This window comes from Diadema setosum, chromosome 8 (assembly GCF_964275005.1).
Source record: "Diadema setosum chromosome 8, eeDiaSeto1, whole genome shotgun sequence".
Lineage (NCBI taxonomy): Eukaryota > Metazoa > Echinodermata > Echinoidea > Diadematoida > Diadematidae > Diadema > Diadema setosum.
Window position 1 is genome coordinate 38,165,594 of NC_092692.1, and position 20,256 is coordinate 38,185,849.

Here is a 20,256-nt window from a genome sequence, read left to right on the forward strand (position 1 = left end):
GGGGGGGGGGGCACCGAGCGCGCGCCCCTCTTTATTTATTGATTTTTTTTTTTGAAACAAAAGAAATAAACAAGAAGAATGGGAGTGCGCCCCTTTAAGTTTGTATAATTTTAAGGCGCCTCCCCTTTACGGAATTCCTGGATCCGCCCCTGCAACAATACACGTATGATTGTCACCGAAATAATAGTGATATTAGAGAAGATCATGTTGTTATGCACTTACCTGGTGTTCCATTTTTAATTTCCTCTTCTTCTCCTTCTTTTTTCTTCTTCTTTTCTTGTCTTTCTTTCTTTTCCTTCTCCTTTTATGGGACACTTGGTGACTGAACTTTAAACAAACGTAGCTTTGTCTTTTTATGAGAACATAGTCTTTGGAATGGGAAAGCTAAGTGTTTACACAGGGAACAAACATCCTGCTCGAAATCTCCCGAGTAATCAAACTTTGTCAACTTTATATACCAACCGTGTGAATACAGGGCAGCAGACAGACGTTTTAATTGGAATGACGAGATTGATCGTAGATGGGCTAATCTTATTTTCACGTATTAAATAAGTGTCAGTTTTTCAAGTGGGATCAGGGTTTGCACAGGAATCACTGCGGGAACCAAGCAGCTGCTCGAAAACTGTCGATCCCTCGGATCTTGGCTATCCAACCCCTGCCAATCTCAATCTTTGGTTCTGCAAGAGGGCTCTCTTCAAATGAAATGGAAATGATTGATTGTTATAGATAGATATTATAGGTAGATATATAGCTAGTTAGTTAGCTAGAAAGAAAGATAGATAGATAGATAGATAGATAGATAGATAGATAGATAGATAGATAGATAGATAGAGAGATAGATAGATAGAGAGATAGATAGATAGAGAGATAGAGAGATAGATAGGTAGATAGATAGATAGATAGATAGATAGATAGATAGATAGATAGATAGATAAATACTTTATATAGATATTAGTAGGTAGGTAGGTAGATAGATAGATAGCGTACTTTTTCTTCTTCTTTTTCATCTTCTTCTTGTTTGTTTGTTTTTTATCACACTCCGTGCCGATCCCCCCCGTGTACATGTGAAGTTCTCGCATGATATGAATGCATAGAGTCGATATGCAGCAGGCAGGTCAGCAGCGCGTAGTGCAGCTAGCTGAGCACATCGCAGCGACCGACAGTAAACAGCAGACGATCAGAAGTTGCGTAAACCGACAAATTCCTATCTTCACTGCTGCTGTACACTTGTTGTTCTCACAGTGCACCAGTCACAACTGCTTCTACAAATGTGGCATTAGTTGACGTTTTTGCTGTTTTGATGTGGAGCTGAGTGATTTAGAAGGTGAAACATCGTTGACTTGTCACATAACCTTGCCTACAAGTAGCAAGTGCTACAATAAAACCCAAATCAGTGTGAGTCGCCACCGTTTTATAGCCAGCAGCTACCCGATTGGTGAGTACGGAAACACACTGATTGCTATGAACTTTCATTTTCGTTTCTGGTTACACTGCTGTATATGATCACCAGAAATGTGACGTTTCAGCGGGAGAATTGACTGAGTACAGTCCTGCGAAAGCAGACCGAACGATGTACAACATATTATGCCAGATTACTGATGATACTAGTATTATTGAGGTTGGAATTGAAGGCTTCTTACACTAGTGTTCTATACAGTCTCCTACTGCTTGTTGATGGGGAAGCTACGGCCTCGGGGAGCGAATCGGCTTCGCGTACGGAACAGGTTCGGGGCATTTCCCGCACACATTCTGAGACTGTCTTCGTGACTTCTTCACCAGCAGTACACTATTAATACAGTGTAGAAAAGTCAGTACAGCCAATCAATGTACTTAATATTGTACTTATTTACATAAAGCGTGACAATATCCACTTTCTTGGAGATCAATGCACTCTTGAGAAGTTTTAAAGGGCATTTTATTCACCCAGATTGATCACCATCTTTTGTATTAATCAGCACCACTAGGCCTATATCCAGATTTGCATTGTACGGTTGTCAATGACAATGATGTATTTTATGTGCTTGATTTCCTATTTTGAAGTTTGAATGTTTGCTCTATGATCTGAACTGCAAATGACAGTTGTTATATGCCATGCTTATCATTACGTTGGTACCAAGTAAATCAAGTGACCTTTTGTTTCAGGACCATGATATAGAATACTAAGAGACTTGAACCTTGAAATATTCATCACGATGTGGCGATAGCAGCTTGTCCATAAAGCTTAACTGGGATGGGTTTGCAACAGAAGGTGAAAGTGTTAGAAGTAAGAGTAGGTGACAGTGAAAAATTGTATAATATTAACAATAAAAAAGGTGATCCTGGAAGTAAAATCCAGGACTGGGTTTAGAGTCTTGAGTCTGTTGACGGTATGGGTTGTTTTACAATCAGGGTACGCACTTCTGTCTCACGGGGGTGAAAAAAAAAGTTTTTTCGTATTCCCTGATTTTTTGTCGCTGCATTGTAGGATAGTTAAATTTAAATAATCTAAAAAATTGGAGCTTAAAGTCTTCAACTTTTCTTTTTATTGCATGAAACATGCCAGTGGTGATAAAACTCTAGCCCTCAGACCTCTGATACCATCTTACCACACCCTGACTAGAAATTACAACTTCAGGTGAAAAATTAACACATTTTTTGATAATTGAAGGATGGTGAATATGAAAGCAAGTCATGTTTTTAAGTTTTAAACACTTTTGTTCTTGAAAATTCATGATTTTCATAGAAAAATCCCCAAGGCAGTCACCATGACATTGAAGAATTAATGATCCTAAACTCCACAAATCAGTTATACCAGATTTGTTGTGTATCCCCGATAGGCATATCAAGGGTGCTTTTACAGGCAAAGTTTGAATGCCCTGTGGTTAATGGTTGCCGAGGTAAGTAGTGTCAAAAAAATCATTCGGAGAGGACATTTTTTTTTCGGAGAGGACATATTTTTTTGACATATAGATAACAACATAACAAATACTTTTAAAATGTTTAGCCCTTTAAATGATTGATGAAAATTATGATTGTCAAGTTCAAAAAGAACATTTCCTTTGATACATTTTATCGAAATGTAGAGCAATTTCACATCATGTGATAAACAAGCCATACCAACACCCCCATAAAGGTTGTGACAAAGAAAAAGAAAAGAAAAGAGAAGCGCAACCCATAATTTAGACATGCAGTTGTGCCAGATTTATTGGACTTCACAACACTTTTAAAGAGTTGTTTTACATGTAATCTTTGAATGTCCTTTGATAAGTGGTAAATGAGATATTAGAAGACCAATGTACATTGTGTATACGTGTACATCATTCGGAGAGGACTTTTTTGACACATAAAGATACTGTATGAAAACATGATACTCTTTCCCATTTTCAATATATGAAAAGTAGCATTATTTATTCAACAACAAGGACATATTTTCAATATTTTTTTTCTATGAATTTCAATAAAAATCAAAGAATTTGATGATACTGAGAATCCCTGAAGAATACTTAGATTGGGCTACATAAATTACAAGTCCTGTAAATCCTCAAAGAGGCGAAAGTTTTAAAAAGTTTGTATCTCAGGTAAAGTATAATAATGTTGTGTAGCACCAGAGGTGTTTTTGTATGCAAATCTTAAATGCACTGTGGCATAATGTTTACTAAAAGCATTTAAAATGTCACTTTGGAGAGTATACAAATCTTCTCAAAGAGGACATATTATTGACATTCACAAAAATTGTGCTCAAGATAGATGTATACATAGAGAATGGGTGCAGGTGTGGCTCTTCATTGTTATCTGCAGTTTACAAAGTGTCAGTAAAAAGTGATGCTTATGACTTTCTTGATTATCATATTGCATCACATTACAAATTAAACCCTATCGTGGTAAAACATGTTCACATAGTGTAAATTAACATTGTATGGTGTGTTCCAAGCTGACTTCTCTTATACTTTTTGAAATCCAAACAGTTTTTTACATGAACAAGCAACTTGTAATACTCTTGATATATCAATTATTTGAGATGCCTGCATGAACAAGTAACAGGGGAAGGCATTTTTGTTTCATTATCTAGGCATTCTTTGTGTGTGCGTGTGTGATAAAAGCATTTTTTTTATGTCTAATTACACATGTAGTAAGTCTTTGAATTAAATCAACATGTATTACAAATAAGAATAATCAAATAGGCCCAAAATCCAAAATGTTTTTGGACCAGTTTCCACAGAATAACATTTTGCTTCTAATATTTATATGGTTGTTAAGGCAGAAGGGCTCCTAATGCACTATGAGGGCAGAATTCTCAATTCAAGTTGTTTGCAATGTGAAATAATGTAACCTATTACAGGAGCTTTTCTTTCAGATTTTATATCGCATGGATCATACCCAGTACATTTTCGTTTTTGGAAGCACACTACATTGTGCTGCAATGCAGAGTATTATGCATTTACACATGTGGAGTTTATTTATGATTCATCTGTTTTGTTGGGGGGATAGGGTAATTAAACCATAACCATAGTAATGTGTTTTCTGTGTGCTTGTGCATAAATCTTGGTGACTGTGTGTTTTCATTCATTTTTCTTGTTTATATTCCATTCATATGGTGAATGTGTCAAAGCAATTGTCCTCTCCGAAATGATTGATTCTGTGAATATAAATGTCTGTACAGCAAACCGAAGGACTCTGGTTATGTTCAGTGTGTGATGAACATCATTAAATATGATATACATACTAATAGAAAACAAAGAATGCTGAATGTTCCTCACTTCTTCTTTTTTTATTTGCAGTTTCATCAATGGGAGTTTAAAATGATATTATAAGTCAAAGGGGCATTTTCATTCTAAAGCATTCATATTATGAAATATGGGGGCAATATTGTAAAATGTTTTCAATAAATCATAACTCACTTTTTAGCAATAGTTTGTAAGTTTGTTACATTTAATTCTCATTTTCATTCATGTGTAACTACCATTCGGAGAGGACATTTTTTGTTTGACATGAGTTAAATAAATGAAGAAAAGCATATGAATAAGTCTTGATACATGTAAATGATAGACAACTATTAGCACTGATAATAACACAACTAGGATTTAAAACTTACATATTCCTGTGGAGTACTGAACAAATATGTCATTTTTCGGAGAGGACGCTTTTGGACGGAATTGAAACCATCAAAATTCAAATGTGCACTGCCTGAAAATTAAATGAGTGTGGGTTACACAAATACCCTGTATGTGTAGGGTATGAGTGAGACTCTGCAGAGGGTATGTAATTGTTTGAGTTCTGAAGTCTTCAAAAAAGTTATTAAACTGTTTTCGGAGAGGACATTTTTGGACGGAATATGCATATCAATCATGCTTCAAACCCAAATTTTTAAACTGTGTCGTAGATATCATGACACACACAGTTTTTAATATCCACATTTCATTTGCTCATTCTGATATTCTATTTCTGTGTTATGGTCATTGGTTTCATAGATGTTCATTCTCAAATTTTGAAAAAATCAAATGAGACTGCAAAAACTGCCCAAATTGGCTCATTTTGACATATTTTGAAAATTTTGTAAGCTTTATCAAAAATTTTTTCGCTGTTTAAGGTTGAGGTAACTAGGCCTAATAACATGCCATACCAGATTTTGTATTAATGTACACTGTTTTTTTGCTGGACGCTGATAATGTCCAAATCTGAAGTGCGTACCCTGATTGTAAAACAACCCGTATAGTCCATCTAGGGTTGTAGGTCATAGATTGCCTATAATTTGTCCCACTTGTTCTCCTGAATGCTGAGATATTGCACTTATGATGCTAGAATATTTTTTTTTGTACGAAATACACCATTTTTATTATATTATATCATGATAGTAATAATAATAATAATAATAATAATAATAATAATAATAATAATAATAATAATAATTTTATTATCATTATTATTATTATTATTATCTATGCTTTTGATTTTATCTTTCTGTGCCTCCAGTTACAGTGTACTGTAAAAGTGGAAATTTTTGCGGTGTTGAAATTTTCGTGCATTTCGCGCAACCAGAAACTAGTGCGAAAATAAAAGCATGCGAATATTTTTGCTTGCCATAATTTCTGTGCGTGATGGCTTGATTCCACGGAATTAAAAACACGCGAAACTCTTCTGACCCGGCCAAGCGCGAAAAATTAGTTGCGCGAAAATATCCACTTTTACAGTATTGTCCAGGGCATGCCATCGCAATAATTCTTCCACTTGCCAAAAAGGGTCATTTATGAGGCAAGGGCTGCAATAGCAGTTTAGATCCATTCATTTTCTTTCTCATCTTCCATATGATTGAGGTTCATCTGTCTCAGAAGAGTAAAGCTCTGTGTACTTAATCATGTAAAGAGGTACTCAGTCATGGGGAATGTTTTACTTGCCAGGAAGTATTGATTAAAGTTACTGTGAGCTAATGGATAAGTAGCTCCCTGCCTGATGGTATCGGTATCTCTGTGACTGTGTGTATAGTGTTAGAACCATGAACATAATACAAATTACATTTAAGAGATGAGCTCTAATTGTATGCAAACACACAAATGTGCAATACAGTGCACTCCCGTTATAACGAACACGGTTATAACGAAATTTCGTTATAACGAAGTAAATCTTCTGGTCCCAAAATAATCACCATAAAAGTCTATGGTAAAAGATTCGCTTATAACGAACACGGTTATAGCGAAATTTCCGTTATAACGAAGTCTTTTCCGAGCGCCATAGACAAAGAAAAACAAAAGAAATGTGCTCCGTTATAACGAAATGCGAATTGCTTTCGAAAATTCGTAGCGGAACAAGCATTTATAGCTTCTCTGCATGGGTGAACGCTTCACACCACTGTGTGTTCGCTCTTTGTGTCACGCACAGTTTCTGAGGGGAACTTGCATTTATTATTGTGATACAGTTATCCCATCACATTACACATAGCTTTCCAGTGTATGATGAGTATTCAGCAAACATAATATGATATATATACGTGGTTTTCTTGTTTTCGTTATATATTGTATTTGTTCGGTTATAACGAAATTTCGTTATAACGAAAGAAAACTGCCGGTCCCGAGCATTTCGTTATAACGGGAGTGCACTGTACTGTAGGGTATGGGCAAGAGTGTTGGGGTCAAAAGGGGCATGATAAACTCTCAATCCTAGCAGAATCTTTGTCAGACTCAGTGGTAAAATGACAGGTCATGTTTGCCTCAGACAAAGTTTCTTGTAAGATTGAGAGCTACCAGGCCCCCTTTTTGCTCCATTTCATGCCACTGGCTCACCACTATTGGATAAGCAGTTTCAGCAGCTCTGAATTTTTTGATACAGGCAAAGATGTTGCCTGTTTTGCAAAAAATGATATGATACATCGATGATGTAAGAAAATATGATGGGGAGGGATGTCAGACAGATCATGCAAAGATCACTAAAGAGAATGTTTGCCTAATATTGAAAATTTGATGTTTAGATACATTTGAGAAATCATGTTTAAAGGGGATGGCTAGTAATTGACCAATGGGAATCAGTGGGAAGGCTGGAGGATGATTGTTCCAATCCTTGTGGGATTCATTAAAGAGTACATTATATATCTATTGTTGTGTGAAAATTGTTTGCCTCAGAACGGTCTCATATTCAAATAATGTGCAGTTTAATGCCCCATCACTGTACAGGCATGCTAACCAGGAAACAATAGATATATAATGTACGGGAGTACTCTTAAATGAATCCCACAAGGATTGGAACAATCATCCCCCAGCATTCCCACTGATCAGTTACTAGCCATCCCCTTTAAGGTATTTTCAAAAACTTCAGATGTACATGTAGTACGGTTCAATTTCACATACAAGTGCAGTTATACCCAGTATGTGCAAAAAGTTGAATATGTCAGCTCTCGTCAAATAAAACACAAAAATCATGCAGAGAACCCATTGGAGTCACTTCTTCAGCTCTGACTGATGGACAGTTTTCTGTAGGTTTCCATGATAAATACTGTACTGAACACAATTTGATTTGATATGTTTTATTGTTATTCCAGGAACATGGAATGCCACCTCCTTGGTTTCCAGTTTTCTATTGGTATTGTCTGCCTGCCAGTGAATGTTGGAATCAAAATCTCCTGCTTGGTCTTTGCAGCGCTTAATAAAAAATTAATGCACAATTTAGTCAAGGATGGATTCTGATGTGTCATACATGTACATGTACATACTTTCTTGTCAGATATATTGCCATGCAGTATCCTAGAGTCAGTTGATCATTTCATCCATATCCTGGTTTATGCCTCACACAATATACCATGTAAATCATGATAGTATTCTAAATCAACAATGTAGATCCTCCCCATTCAAGAAAATCAAAACCAACTGGTATAACATGTAATGTAGGTCTAGAGGTCACTGGGGTGACATTAAGTGGAAACTACTTGTATGGTAGAGCATGTACCTTGGACGGTGTCCCCTTTGTGCTATTGTAAAACTCAAACTGCTCACTAAAAACTGCATGGATACAATATGTACATTGTAAGTGATTTTTTTTTACAAATTCATAGCAGTATTGATACATTAGCTCTTAGTAGCTCAACGACGACATCATACATTAACAGTGAAATCATTTGTCTTGATAAAGTGTGGAGTAGTTTTACAACTGTATAAAGGTCAGTCAATCAGATACAAAGGTTGTTTGAAGCTGAATTTGTGATGAAATTCTCTTTATTTCACTGCTTTCCGAAGTCATGAATTTGTAGAGTAGATTGAAAAAAAAAACCCTGATTCATGATTCACAAGCATTTCTTATAAATCAATAAAAAAAAAAAAAAAAATCACTACAAAATTTTAAGTGTTCTCGGTAGATTGTAGGTGTTGCCAAAGACATGTAGATTTTTTAGGTGATAAACAAAAATACCATGATGCATTCTAATCATCAAGAAATAAATGATACACTGTACTGCGGTAAATACAGGGCATAAAATTCAAATTACCACAGAAATGAATGGCACAAATTTCTAATATGACTGCAATAATAATAATGATAATAATGATAATAATAATGATGATTATAATAATAACAATAATGATAATAATATGTGAACGGCAGCATCTGTGAAAGAGTTGAGCTGAGTTTAATTAGCAATACTGTCATTCATATCCTGACTTTAAAAGAGAGAGAAGAGAGAGAATAAAGTCAGTTCTTTTGATCATCTCACTCGGCCAAGGCCTTGGCATAAGAGACGCACATCAATAGTGCTATTGATTGCCCTTCATTTGTTCACCAGCAGGTGTTCCATTTCCAGCAGTGAAAATTCAACCGTCCAGTCAGGGAAAGTCTTTTGCAGTTGTGTAAAGTTAACTTTACATTTGTTTTGGTATTACCACACTATATAGATACAAAGAATGGAAACATGATAATGAATGTACAGTATTAAAATGCAATATATTATCGACACGCATAATGCTGTGCAGTAATCAATCCGCAGAGATGCTTCACAAATTGTGTTGTACGATTAACTTTCCTTCATTTCCATTCTTTTGAAATATGAATATTTGTTTTGTTGATTTCCCTGTATACAGAATGAATTAAAGGCCAAGCTTTGTGTGTTGTCCAGAATTTTCATTTAAAATGCAGTGTTCTACTCTTGTTATAGTTAAAAAACAAGAGCAGATAGTTTATTAAAACCCATCGAGGATGAGAATACTCGTGCAAGTGCCTAGATGGGAAGTGCATGTTGTTGCAAAATCAGTCTTAGAGCTATCCTTGCTCAGCTATAAACATTCAACATAAATTTGTCATTTGCCACATTTTTGTAATATTTCATCACTTTTTCTACAGAGCCGTACAATTGTGTGTACAATGTATTATGTACAAGAACTGAATAGATCTAGATTGATTTCTAATGATTCTTGAGGGCAATAGCCATGTTTATGAAACTACAAGCCAAATATCTGTTCAGCATACCCATTTTGCAATTACACCTGAAAGTTTTGTCATTTTTGTTATTATACATCATTATGAATAATTTTCATGTATTTTATCATCATCGTTATCATAAAAATAATCATTATTATCATTTAATATTTAATTAATATTTTTGTTATCATTTTTCTGGCACTGTCATTATTGCTGGGCAGCATCACAAGGATGAAAAACAAAGGGGTAAATTATGCATTTTTTTCTGTCAATAGTGAACATATAGTAATACCTGTCATTAAATGCATACAGTCCCAATTTCGAGTGCATCGGTATATGGGCTGCCTGTGTATGGGGAAATCTAGTAGAACTCTCACAATGTACATTGTACACAAGTAGTACTTGTTTGGGCCTACTGATGTATGATTACCATTCACCAAGTGCAAGGTTATGAGATCTATAATGTGGTATGCAGTTATGCATGGCATACAAAATATTTCATATCAGCAGCTTGCATTATATACAACTGTGCTGCAGCAATAGCAGCATATTGTACAGTTTTGTTCAGAGTGTTAAACTCTTGGAATTCACCCTTGTTAGGCATTTTACATTATGAATACAAGTCTTTATTAGGAGTTTGTGGAGTTTGTTCCTTCTTACAGCGCAGGATCCAAAGTCGACAACGTTCACTTTACAAAACTACATGTGACACATTATACACATGCACATGTATGTATGCACTTCTGATACCAAATACCGTCTCGTGCATGTTTCTTCTAGACACCTCTTATCATCTTGCATCATCACAAATGTTCATTTCCTGGATTACCTTGTATTTTATACTGCAACCTGCATCATTTCTACTGAGCAATACGATGTGGTGATGTCAGGGAACATGCAAATTGTGTTGAACCAGAAAGGGAAGTCATTGGTAGTCAGGTCATGTTCACATACACTGCCTAATGATTAACTGAATAATGCGCACCTACAGTGTAATAAATCAATAATAAATCACCCAATAAAATCTAATAATAAAATAAATATAAATAATGAAATAAATAATAATAAAATCTACTAAATCACCTACAGGTAATAAAGATTTGAGACTTCCAATAACACACCACAAATTTCCTTATCCTTGCTGTTTCTACTGAAAATCGTCCCTTGCATCACCTTGTATCAACCACCTAGAAAAATGGACAAGGGAACACGTTGCATTACCTTGCGTTACCCGCTACCCATGTGTTTCTACTGAGGAAAAATTTGAGGTGTTACCCACATCATTGTGCATCACTGTGTATCACTCCACATCACTCTGCATCACTACGCACCACCTCAAATTTTTGTTGTTTAGTAGAAACACACCGTTTGAGAGGAAGTGAGGTTTTATATGGACAAAACTTCCTGTAGTGAAGTCAATTTTACTTCCTCTTGAACAGTCAAAGGACCTGTTCTTGTCTAAACTTCAGTGTTTCAGTATAAAGTGTGATTTTTATGAAAAGTGATGATACTTTAATAGGCCTATTTATGTGGAGCTAATTACTGAATAAAGAGTGATAGCGCTTTACATAATTAGTAATAGAAGCTACATGACTAACCATGTAAACGCAGTTTATAAGATATTAAAAGAGAGATGGTCAAAACACAAGTTACATTTGTGTATACAGTAGATGTGTACTGTATAAGTGGTTATTTTTGCGAGGGTTTAATTTTTGCGAATTTCACAAATCACAGTTGGATCGCGAATTTAACAACACACGAAAGTGTCGCCATACACTAGAGTAACAATGCATGCAAGATAGCATTGGTGTCAATTCGCGAAAACAGCAGCTCGCGAAAATGTCTGTAACCTTCTAATTCGCGAAAATATCTGTACACGAAAATAACAGCTTATTGCATTGTTAATTTACCATTCACTCATATATGATTTACATGATATTTACCTGTCTCATAACTCAAATAATGTGGAAATGACATGGAATATGAGTGGAATACACCTTCCTCTTGGTCTTAATGCCTTCTATTTATGTATACCGTATGTCCCCCCCCCCCAATAAAATTACAATGGGACCCTCCGCAATGATATCTTTAAAGATATTGAATTATATGTAATCTAAATACAAATTCAGGGTATGAAACTATAACTCATTGCCCACATTTTACAGAAAATCCCATTCGATTTGCTTCAGTGGTTAAAGAGAAATGAGGAATTTTGTAGAGGATGTCGGGAATCTCTTCCCTCCAAGTTCAGTCTATTGTATTCACACACAAGATCATCGAAGTGCTAAACTTGGCAGAATCAGACTTATGACATGCTTTAGAACAATACGCATTTCTCTGTGACTGCTTAACCAAATCGAATGGGGTTTTCTGCAAAATAGAGCCAAAATGTTATATTTTAAGACCCTGAGGTAGCATTTAGACAATTTAATCATATTGGGTGATATCAATGCAAAAATCTGATTGTAATTTTTTTGGGACATACATGTACTGTAGTAGCAGTGCAGCGCTTTGGTTGGTATAGTATCATAACATGCAATATTTATGTCCCGACTCTCCCATTTCCCAAGCAAAGACAATCATGTGCCAATCCATATCTGGATAATAGAGAGCCTGGGGGGAGTGATGGGTGAACAACCGAGGTTGGATTGTATTCACAAAATTCTGATATTCCCATAGAATTTATAGACAGTCCACCATGTTCCCACCAGCAATGGGTTAAAGGGACTGTACAGTACTGGTTGAGGTGGGGATTTATGTTGTGAACATTCCTAAGTGAGATAATGAGACACCTCTTATGAAATATGAAAGAGCATGTAATTTTAAGAAGGATTCAAAGTTTACTTGATGAAAATTGGTTTTCAAATGGCTGAGATATCCAAAAAAGTGATAATGATTAAAGGCGACAGGCCACGCCTTTTTTTAGGATCTCTTTGTTTCACCTTGTTTTTGGAACCTCTGCCATTTGAAAACAGATTTTCATCAAATAAACTTTTGATACCCCTTTAATAGTATTGCATGCTCTTTGACATCTTATAGCTCGCGCGGTTTCTGAATATCTCACAAAACGTTAAAAGCTAGATCCTCACCTCAACCAGAACTGTGCACACCCTGTAAAAGTAAGGGGCAACATGTCATTCAATTATATTTAGTGCAGCAGTATCAATAAAGGTCGATCTAATATATATGCAAGGGTCTGTTTGTTGTTCGTTTATTTGTATACATGATGTCTATTTCTCAGAGAAGAAGTTTAAAACTGACCTTTTCATCTCACAAAGAGATTGCAGTCTGTGTACAAGTTGTCCGATTCTAGTCACTAGCCTCTCACTTAATATCAATCTGCGGTGGTTGAAACACAGTTTGGATGCAGAGTAGCGACCATCTGCTGATTGCTTTTAGGCAAAGTGAATCCATTCCCATTCTATCAGCCAGACTGTCACCGAATACCAAATGAAGGGGGGACAATATAAAAAGGAAGAGCAAAACAGTAGGAGCTTCCTAGAATTGTAACTGCTTTGGATCGATTTGGACATGAACGAGAAAAGTAACCTTTTGTTTTAAATTTGTCTGTTCCTTGTTTGATGAAGTATTGTAACTTTTTTTATGTCAACTCAAATTGCTAAGTATCATAGCTGACATTTTTAATGTACTATTTGTAATGGCGTTCATTATGATATTACTGAGAGATGTATGTTTTTGACTGTAGTTCAGTTATTCCATGTAGTGCTTTTGAAACCACAACATGAGCCAAGCGAAGTGGAGAGTAATGTGATTAACTGCGTCAAATTAAATCGGCCTGATTCAAAACAGAGAAGGCATGTTTATACATGTATGTGTGTGATACACTGGCTGGTTGAATGAATGAGCCGCACATGAGGTGCACAAGGCATCTGGAATATACTATGTACATACAAAATGTATTATGTTTGTAACATGTACAGTAGTTAAAACAAAAGCTAAATCCTTCTTGAAGTGATAGCCAATCCAGTGGTCCAACTCAAGTGTCTATAATACAACAGCATTGAATTGCAGTTCATTACCTTGGTGCCAAAATCAGGATAAAAGGTGCTAATATCATTTCCTGCAAAGAGCAGCAGTCATGATGCGCTTTGCAGAATATTTTTTGGGCAGTGATGTCAGAAGAGAGCAATCAATACACATGTTGTTTGAATTCTCCGATATTTGACAGTGCTTCTCCACCCCCCCCCCCCATCAATTTTGACTAAATCAACTTGTCCTTGACGAGTTATTTAAAGGTCAATATAACAGGTGAACTTGCATTTTGAACTGTTGTGACAGAGATACTCTCTTTTAACCCGTTTAGGACGGACTTATTTTGCTACAACACGCATTTTCCATAGACATCTGCCTGAGTATACTCAGGACTCATCCTCAATGGGTTAATAGCATCTTGCTTGCATGAGATCATAGGAATTTGAGATTTCTACTGGGACACTTGAATGTGTAAAGCCTGTAATACATGATATGATATCATGAGATATGTACATGACTTCATCATGAAGATAATAACAGCTACTAGACAGCCAGAGCTCTTCTGTGGACAATAATTTGTTTTGTTTGTTTCTTTTTGAACTCTACTAACCTTGCTTTCACACTTACAAATTGTACCAAGAGTGCTTTTAGATTGTAATGACATCATTGTATCAGTTGAATCATGTTTCAATTTTAAAAAACATTCTTGTTGTGTGAATGCAAACTGGAATAGGGTGATTTTAATCGTGATTGCCATCGTGTTTCAAATGGCACTCAGGAGGTGTTTTCCGATCATGTTTCATCAGAATTAAGTAGCAAAACGACTGGGTGAATGTAATTGACCTCCAGTGGTGTTTTGGGGGGTGGAGTTTACGATGACCTTTCAACCACTTCTGCAGAAAAACTGCGCTCCTCAAATGCTCGCAGTGTAGTCAAAGCGCGTACTACTTACGGTTCAAGAGAGGTATTATGAGAACTTGTAAAGAAGCCAAACTTCCCCCCTTGCTCTGAAATTGAAAACTGCAGAATCCATGAAGCCTTTCTCCGTCATGTAAAACAAACGATGATTCCGCTCGTAATTGCAATCATGTTCATATTTCAGCATTCAAATTAAGCACCCCCGGTATGTGTGAAAGCAAGGTAGGACGTTCTGGCGCAGTAGCTGTCAAAATGGAGCAGGTGGCTGCTGTGGGTGTTGCATTTATTCAAGAGAATTGAATTAAGACATCATCGTGGTTGTCACGCAGATTCTGCATCAGCAGAAGGAGGGAGGCGGGTATGGGATTATTAACCCTTCACACCTCAAGACATCAAATATTGATGCAGGGTCAAAACAATGTTTGTCCATCGTTTACTTTGTTTAGATAGTTTTCACAATATGTAGCAATTTCCTGCATATCCAACTGGAATTTATTTAATACAGTACTTTGGCTAGAATACTGGATTTTCACTGGGTGGGAGAGTAAAATTGATATTTTCTTCTAGTTGTAAAAATTCAAGGGGATTGGCATCATGTCAGAGATGCCAGCTGAAAATCTTTGTCATTTTTATCCATGCTTTTTTTTTCAAGTTTTGTTGTGATATTGTCATGTACATGTGATTTCTGTCACACAAGCATTTTTTTATTTCAACCCATATTTCTTTGTTGATGTTTTTTTCCTGTAATATTCTCTACTCTGTTCTGAGACCACATTTGTAAAGGTTTTGAGGAATCTGATTTAATTATAGATATCAGTGTGTAACTTTGTGTTGAACAAATTTACAATCAGTGACAGTTCCTGTCCCATGTGAGCTGAGCCCTAATATCTTACAATTTCATTTAATCTCCATGTGTTTTCTTGTTACATCCTTCCTCTTGTTTACCAAACTTCCTCCTTCATACCCTCACCTCACATCTCTTTAATCTTCCTTCTACTCATCTTCAGCCACTACTCTTTTTTGTTTGTCAATGTATCGTTTGTATTTTCACTCTTCTTTTCCGCCATCTTAATAACCACTCCTCTCTACGGACTTTTTTTTTGATAGGTTGATGAGAGAGAAATGAGAAAAGTAGTGGAAGAATAGTTGAAAAGAGTGGATTGAATGCAAAATTGTCAGTGTGAATTGGTTTGGGGGCGAGAAGAGGAAACATGAAATCTGTTAAAAGGATGATTGTTGAATGAAGTTGAGATGCTCCGTACAATATCGCCATGGAGACCACTCATTTCCCCTCCAGCATTCGCACATTGAGATGTCATCCTCAGCACACAGTGGAAATGAATTATGCATCCTCTGTCTCCAGTAGTAATTGTGTTGATGCTCCCACTGCATTCCCCCCCCCCACCCCCCTCCCACGCTCCCTTCAGTGGGGACAGGTTTACGCAACGCTCACCTGGGGTGGCGCATGGTCCCACGTCATCCATTATTGATGACAGCGAAATCCTCCCGCCTCGGGAACCGAGACGACAAGATGCATTTCATGCTCACGAGAGCGGGTAAATTGAAACACTCTCTCTGTAAGCATATGATGCCGGGCATGCGCAGTGGCCGAGCCGATTTGTGCAGCAGATTGGATTGGGAGAGTTTGACTCTGCTTGGTGAGGTAATATGAGCGGGAAACGTTTATTTGTAGGACTGTGTGCAACATGCACTTACTGCCTCCTTGATCATACTCAGCTCAGCATTGCAAGTCAGCATCTTTCACCAATTTGACCTTCTCTCCCCATTACGGAACAGAAATCGCCTCTTTCCTTCATCTTTTTAAAGTTACTGGTAGGAAAAACGTCATTACAACATCATCCTGACACAAGATAACTGCTGCCTGTACTATTATTTTTTGTTATACACTTGTAAATAGATCACACTAAAACATATATGTTCTTTATGTACAAATGGTAGGCAAGTGTTCTGTGAATGGATGCAACATGGTACTCCTTTTATGGGCCTAATTTGATTAATACCATTAAATCTTCTCTTCCTCTAGGGAGCTCAGAGCATCAAGATGGAACTCTCTGGAGTTTTGATTGTCCTCTTCCTTGTGCTCCTTGCCTTTCATGTCCCCGCCTACCACACCGAGGACCCTTCATCCCAGAAGTGGAACTACTGCATCGTCGGGGCGGGCCCAGCAGGCCTCCAGATGGGCTACTTTCTGGAGCGGGCCGGTCGCGACTACGTCATCTTTGAGAAGGCGAACATGAGCGGGGCGTTCTTTACCAAATACCCTCGTCATCGGAAGCTAATCAGTATTAATAAGAGGTACACGGGGAAGACCAACAAGGAGTTCAATATGAGACATGACTGGAATTCACTGCTCAGCGACGATGAGAGCTTGCTAATGAGGTGAGTTCATTCCAAATGTCTTTCCTTTGTATCTGCCCTGGAAAAGTGAGTTTTGAACACATCAATTATTAATAGGTTAATTTCTTTATTGGGTGAAGGGGGTAATAAAGTCAATCTGCATTAAAGCCTTATTTACAGTGTATAACACTTTTCCCACTCTCTATCAGGAGCTGGGTGCAAATGAAGTTTTGTTCTTCTTGTCGTGGCTCTTACCACCTACTAATTAATGTTTTGTCCTTGTATCACATTAAACCGTTTCATTGTGATGCCCTTAAATCAATTTGGGTCTGGTAGGGTTGAGAATACTACTGTGCCATCAATGATTGATCTAAAAAATACTCACAAATACATGTAGATTTTGGGAAAGTCATTGAGTATGATTCAACATGACAATATCTCTTTGAAAACTGCTACTGTTTGTTGAAAGTTAAAAGATTACTCAAATATATGGACGTGGTTATGGAGAAAAAAAGGTCATATAGGAAGTTTGTGAAGAGCAAAGAGAGAAAAAATATTTCTTAATATACATGTATATTTGTGTGTGTTTTCATAGGCACTACTCCAAAGAGTTCTTCCCTGATGCAGACTCGTATGTGCGGTATTTAAATGACTACACGACTCGCCTTGGTCTCAACGTCCAGTACGACACAGAAATCTTCAATATAGAGCGGCATGAGCTGGCCAGCATTAGCGGTCAGTACTTCACAATGCATGACCAGCATGGCACCCTATACCAGTGCAGGTGAGCTGGTTTTCACAGAGATTCAAATTGCATTTTTTTTTTCAAATGATGTGTGCATGACATGTGCCAACAACATAATATACTGTAAAACATGATATATTCGCGGCTTGAATTTTTCGCGAATTGGAGCCGACAGCCTTTTTTGCGGCATGAAATATTCATGAACTGCCACTGGCATTAAATGCATATAGTGTAAACAAGAACTTTCGTGTGCATTTTAATTTGCGTGAATCTTGGCGCTCGTGAAATTCGCGAAATTAAGATGCACGCGAAAATTCCTTGTTTTACAGTAATCTGTATTCTATCACATAGGAACATTCCGGTACTTTCAGAAAAAAACAAAAGCTCTAGCCTTATTCACCCTTGCATTCCTAATTTTGTGAACTTCTGCTTTAACATAGTAAAGCAATGTTTGGGAAATGGATGAAAATTCCTATTTTTGCCATATTTGCTCCCATTTCTTCCTTCTTTATTAATTTTCAATTTCGTGGTTGGCGGTTGTGATAATGGTTTCTAATGGATAAAGTAGCTCCCACAAGGAGTCAAACCACATTTCAACTTTTGTTGTCCTTTTCATCTTTGTCCATACAAATGTCTGATGTTTTGTTTACACTTCTCATCACAGAATCATGTGACTGAGACAATTATCTGGAGTTTGAATTACCACCATGAAATAATATTTCTTGATGTGTTTCATGGTATATTTGCATTCACATTTACAAATCACGGTGCAAGATATTGTAATTTAGTGATTGAAATACAAACTGTGGTATATCACCATAAATTTTTGTGCACCTATCAATGGTTGTATTGGAAACCAAGGGCAGAATCTTTTAATCCTGTGATCCCTCTCACAATCTAATCAGCAACATTTGACACGCCATCTACAGGGATCCTCCCCCACCCTCCTGTCAGTGATTAATGGTTAGCATTAGAGCATGACTGTTCGATTTTTGGTGTTTTTGTTTTTGTTTTTTGTTTTTTTGCTCAAACACAGTGAGGTATGTTCAGCCTGGTTTTTGCCAGGTCAATGTTCTCACATTTCTCTTGAATGTGGTATATTAAAATAAACACACAAATTTGATTTTGTTTTGATTTCATTTATTGGTTTCTGTATCATCATTGTACATGCACATTCATGTACATACATAAATATAAGTTGTTCACAGAATATTTTTTTTCTTCATTGCTTTTGCACAATGTACAGCAAAACGCACAACAAACATACAACAATGAATAATACAGTGGGGATACAGCATATAAAGCATGGCGCGATTTGCGTGCAGCCCCGTACACACATATAATACACATCGGAAGGAGAAAAGGAGGGAGGGATGACTTGCAAAGAGATAGGATAGTTGAAAGGAGAAAGGAAAAGGAGAGGTCTGTCTGCTTTCACTAAAGGTTTATACAAAGTAAGATCACCTGTATCACTGATTAGCAAAGCATGACAAAATATTTTCTTACCGAGGTACAGGTGAACAGTTAATACAGGTCATTTTCGGTTACATAATTACGTTATAAATTAAATGCATCAATATTTCTGCAAAAGAATTTTGTGTGTAATACATGTACATTAACAATGACAATGGAATTACTGATATCCAGAAAGCAACATTGTTTTTACAGCTTTCCTAAAAGAGTACAGGGACTTTAAACTTCAAATTTCAGAAGGAAGAGAATTCCAAACATCGGGTCCGGTTTGTCTGACAGATTTCAGAGCCATCACTGTTTTGGGATTATATAAATGGAATTTATCAGATTGTCTTGTGGGATAAATGTGAAGAAATGTGAGGAAAGATTTAATTGCTTGGAATGACTTCATTCTTTAGACTCTCTAGATCATAGATCTTTGTAGGACAACAATACTATTCATTAAATACTGCTGCAATACAGCTGAGAACCAGAGGGGCATTATCATTTTTTTTTTTTTTTTTTTTTTGGGGGGGGGGGGTTTAGGGGGTATTGCATTATTGGTATCATATCATGTTGTCCAGCTTGATTTCCTCTACATTATGTTGTCAATTTTAGATTAATTTGATTTTTCAGTCAAATCTGTAAAAGCAAAACCACAAGGGTGCGTACGTACATTGTATTTACCCGATATTTGGAACAATGCTTTATTGAATATCATCTACCCACTTTTAGAATGAGCTTTTTATTTGATTGCTTCGTTTGTATAATATTACACTCAAATCTTAGAATGTGGTTTTCAGCTGCCGCACTATAGCTGTAATTACATTGCTCCGTGTCCTGTAGGTAATAAAGCTTGTGTGTTCATAGATTTAAAACACACAATTCCACCTCATCATTATTAAGTTGGCTCTGATATT

General features: G+C 36.6%; 1 protein-coding gene across 1 annotated transcript in view; it reads left to right on the forward strand.

The window, feature by feature from the left end:
• Positions 1-1,425: 1,425 nt before the first annotated feature.
• Positions 1,426-20,256, forward strand: part of LOC140231655 (FAD-dependent oxidoreductase domain-containing protein 2-like) — a 44,405-nt gene continuing 25,574 nt past the window's right edge. Inside the window, exons 1-3 of the mRNA XM_072311808.1 lie at positions 1,426-1,435; positions 16,826-17,181; positions 17,735-17,923. Coding sequence (XP_072167909.1) covers positions 16,844-17,181; positions 17,735-17,923 — 527 coding nt within the window. The 5' untranslated portion in view covers positions 1,426-1,435; positions 16,826-16,843. The remainder of the gene's footprint in view (positions 1,436-16,825; positions 17,182-17,734; positions 17,924-20,256) is intronic.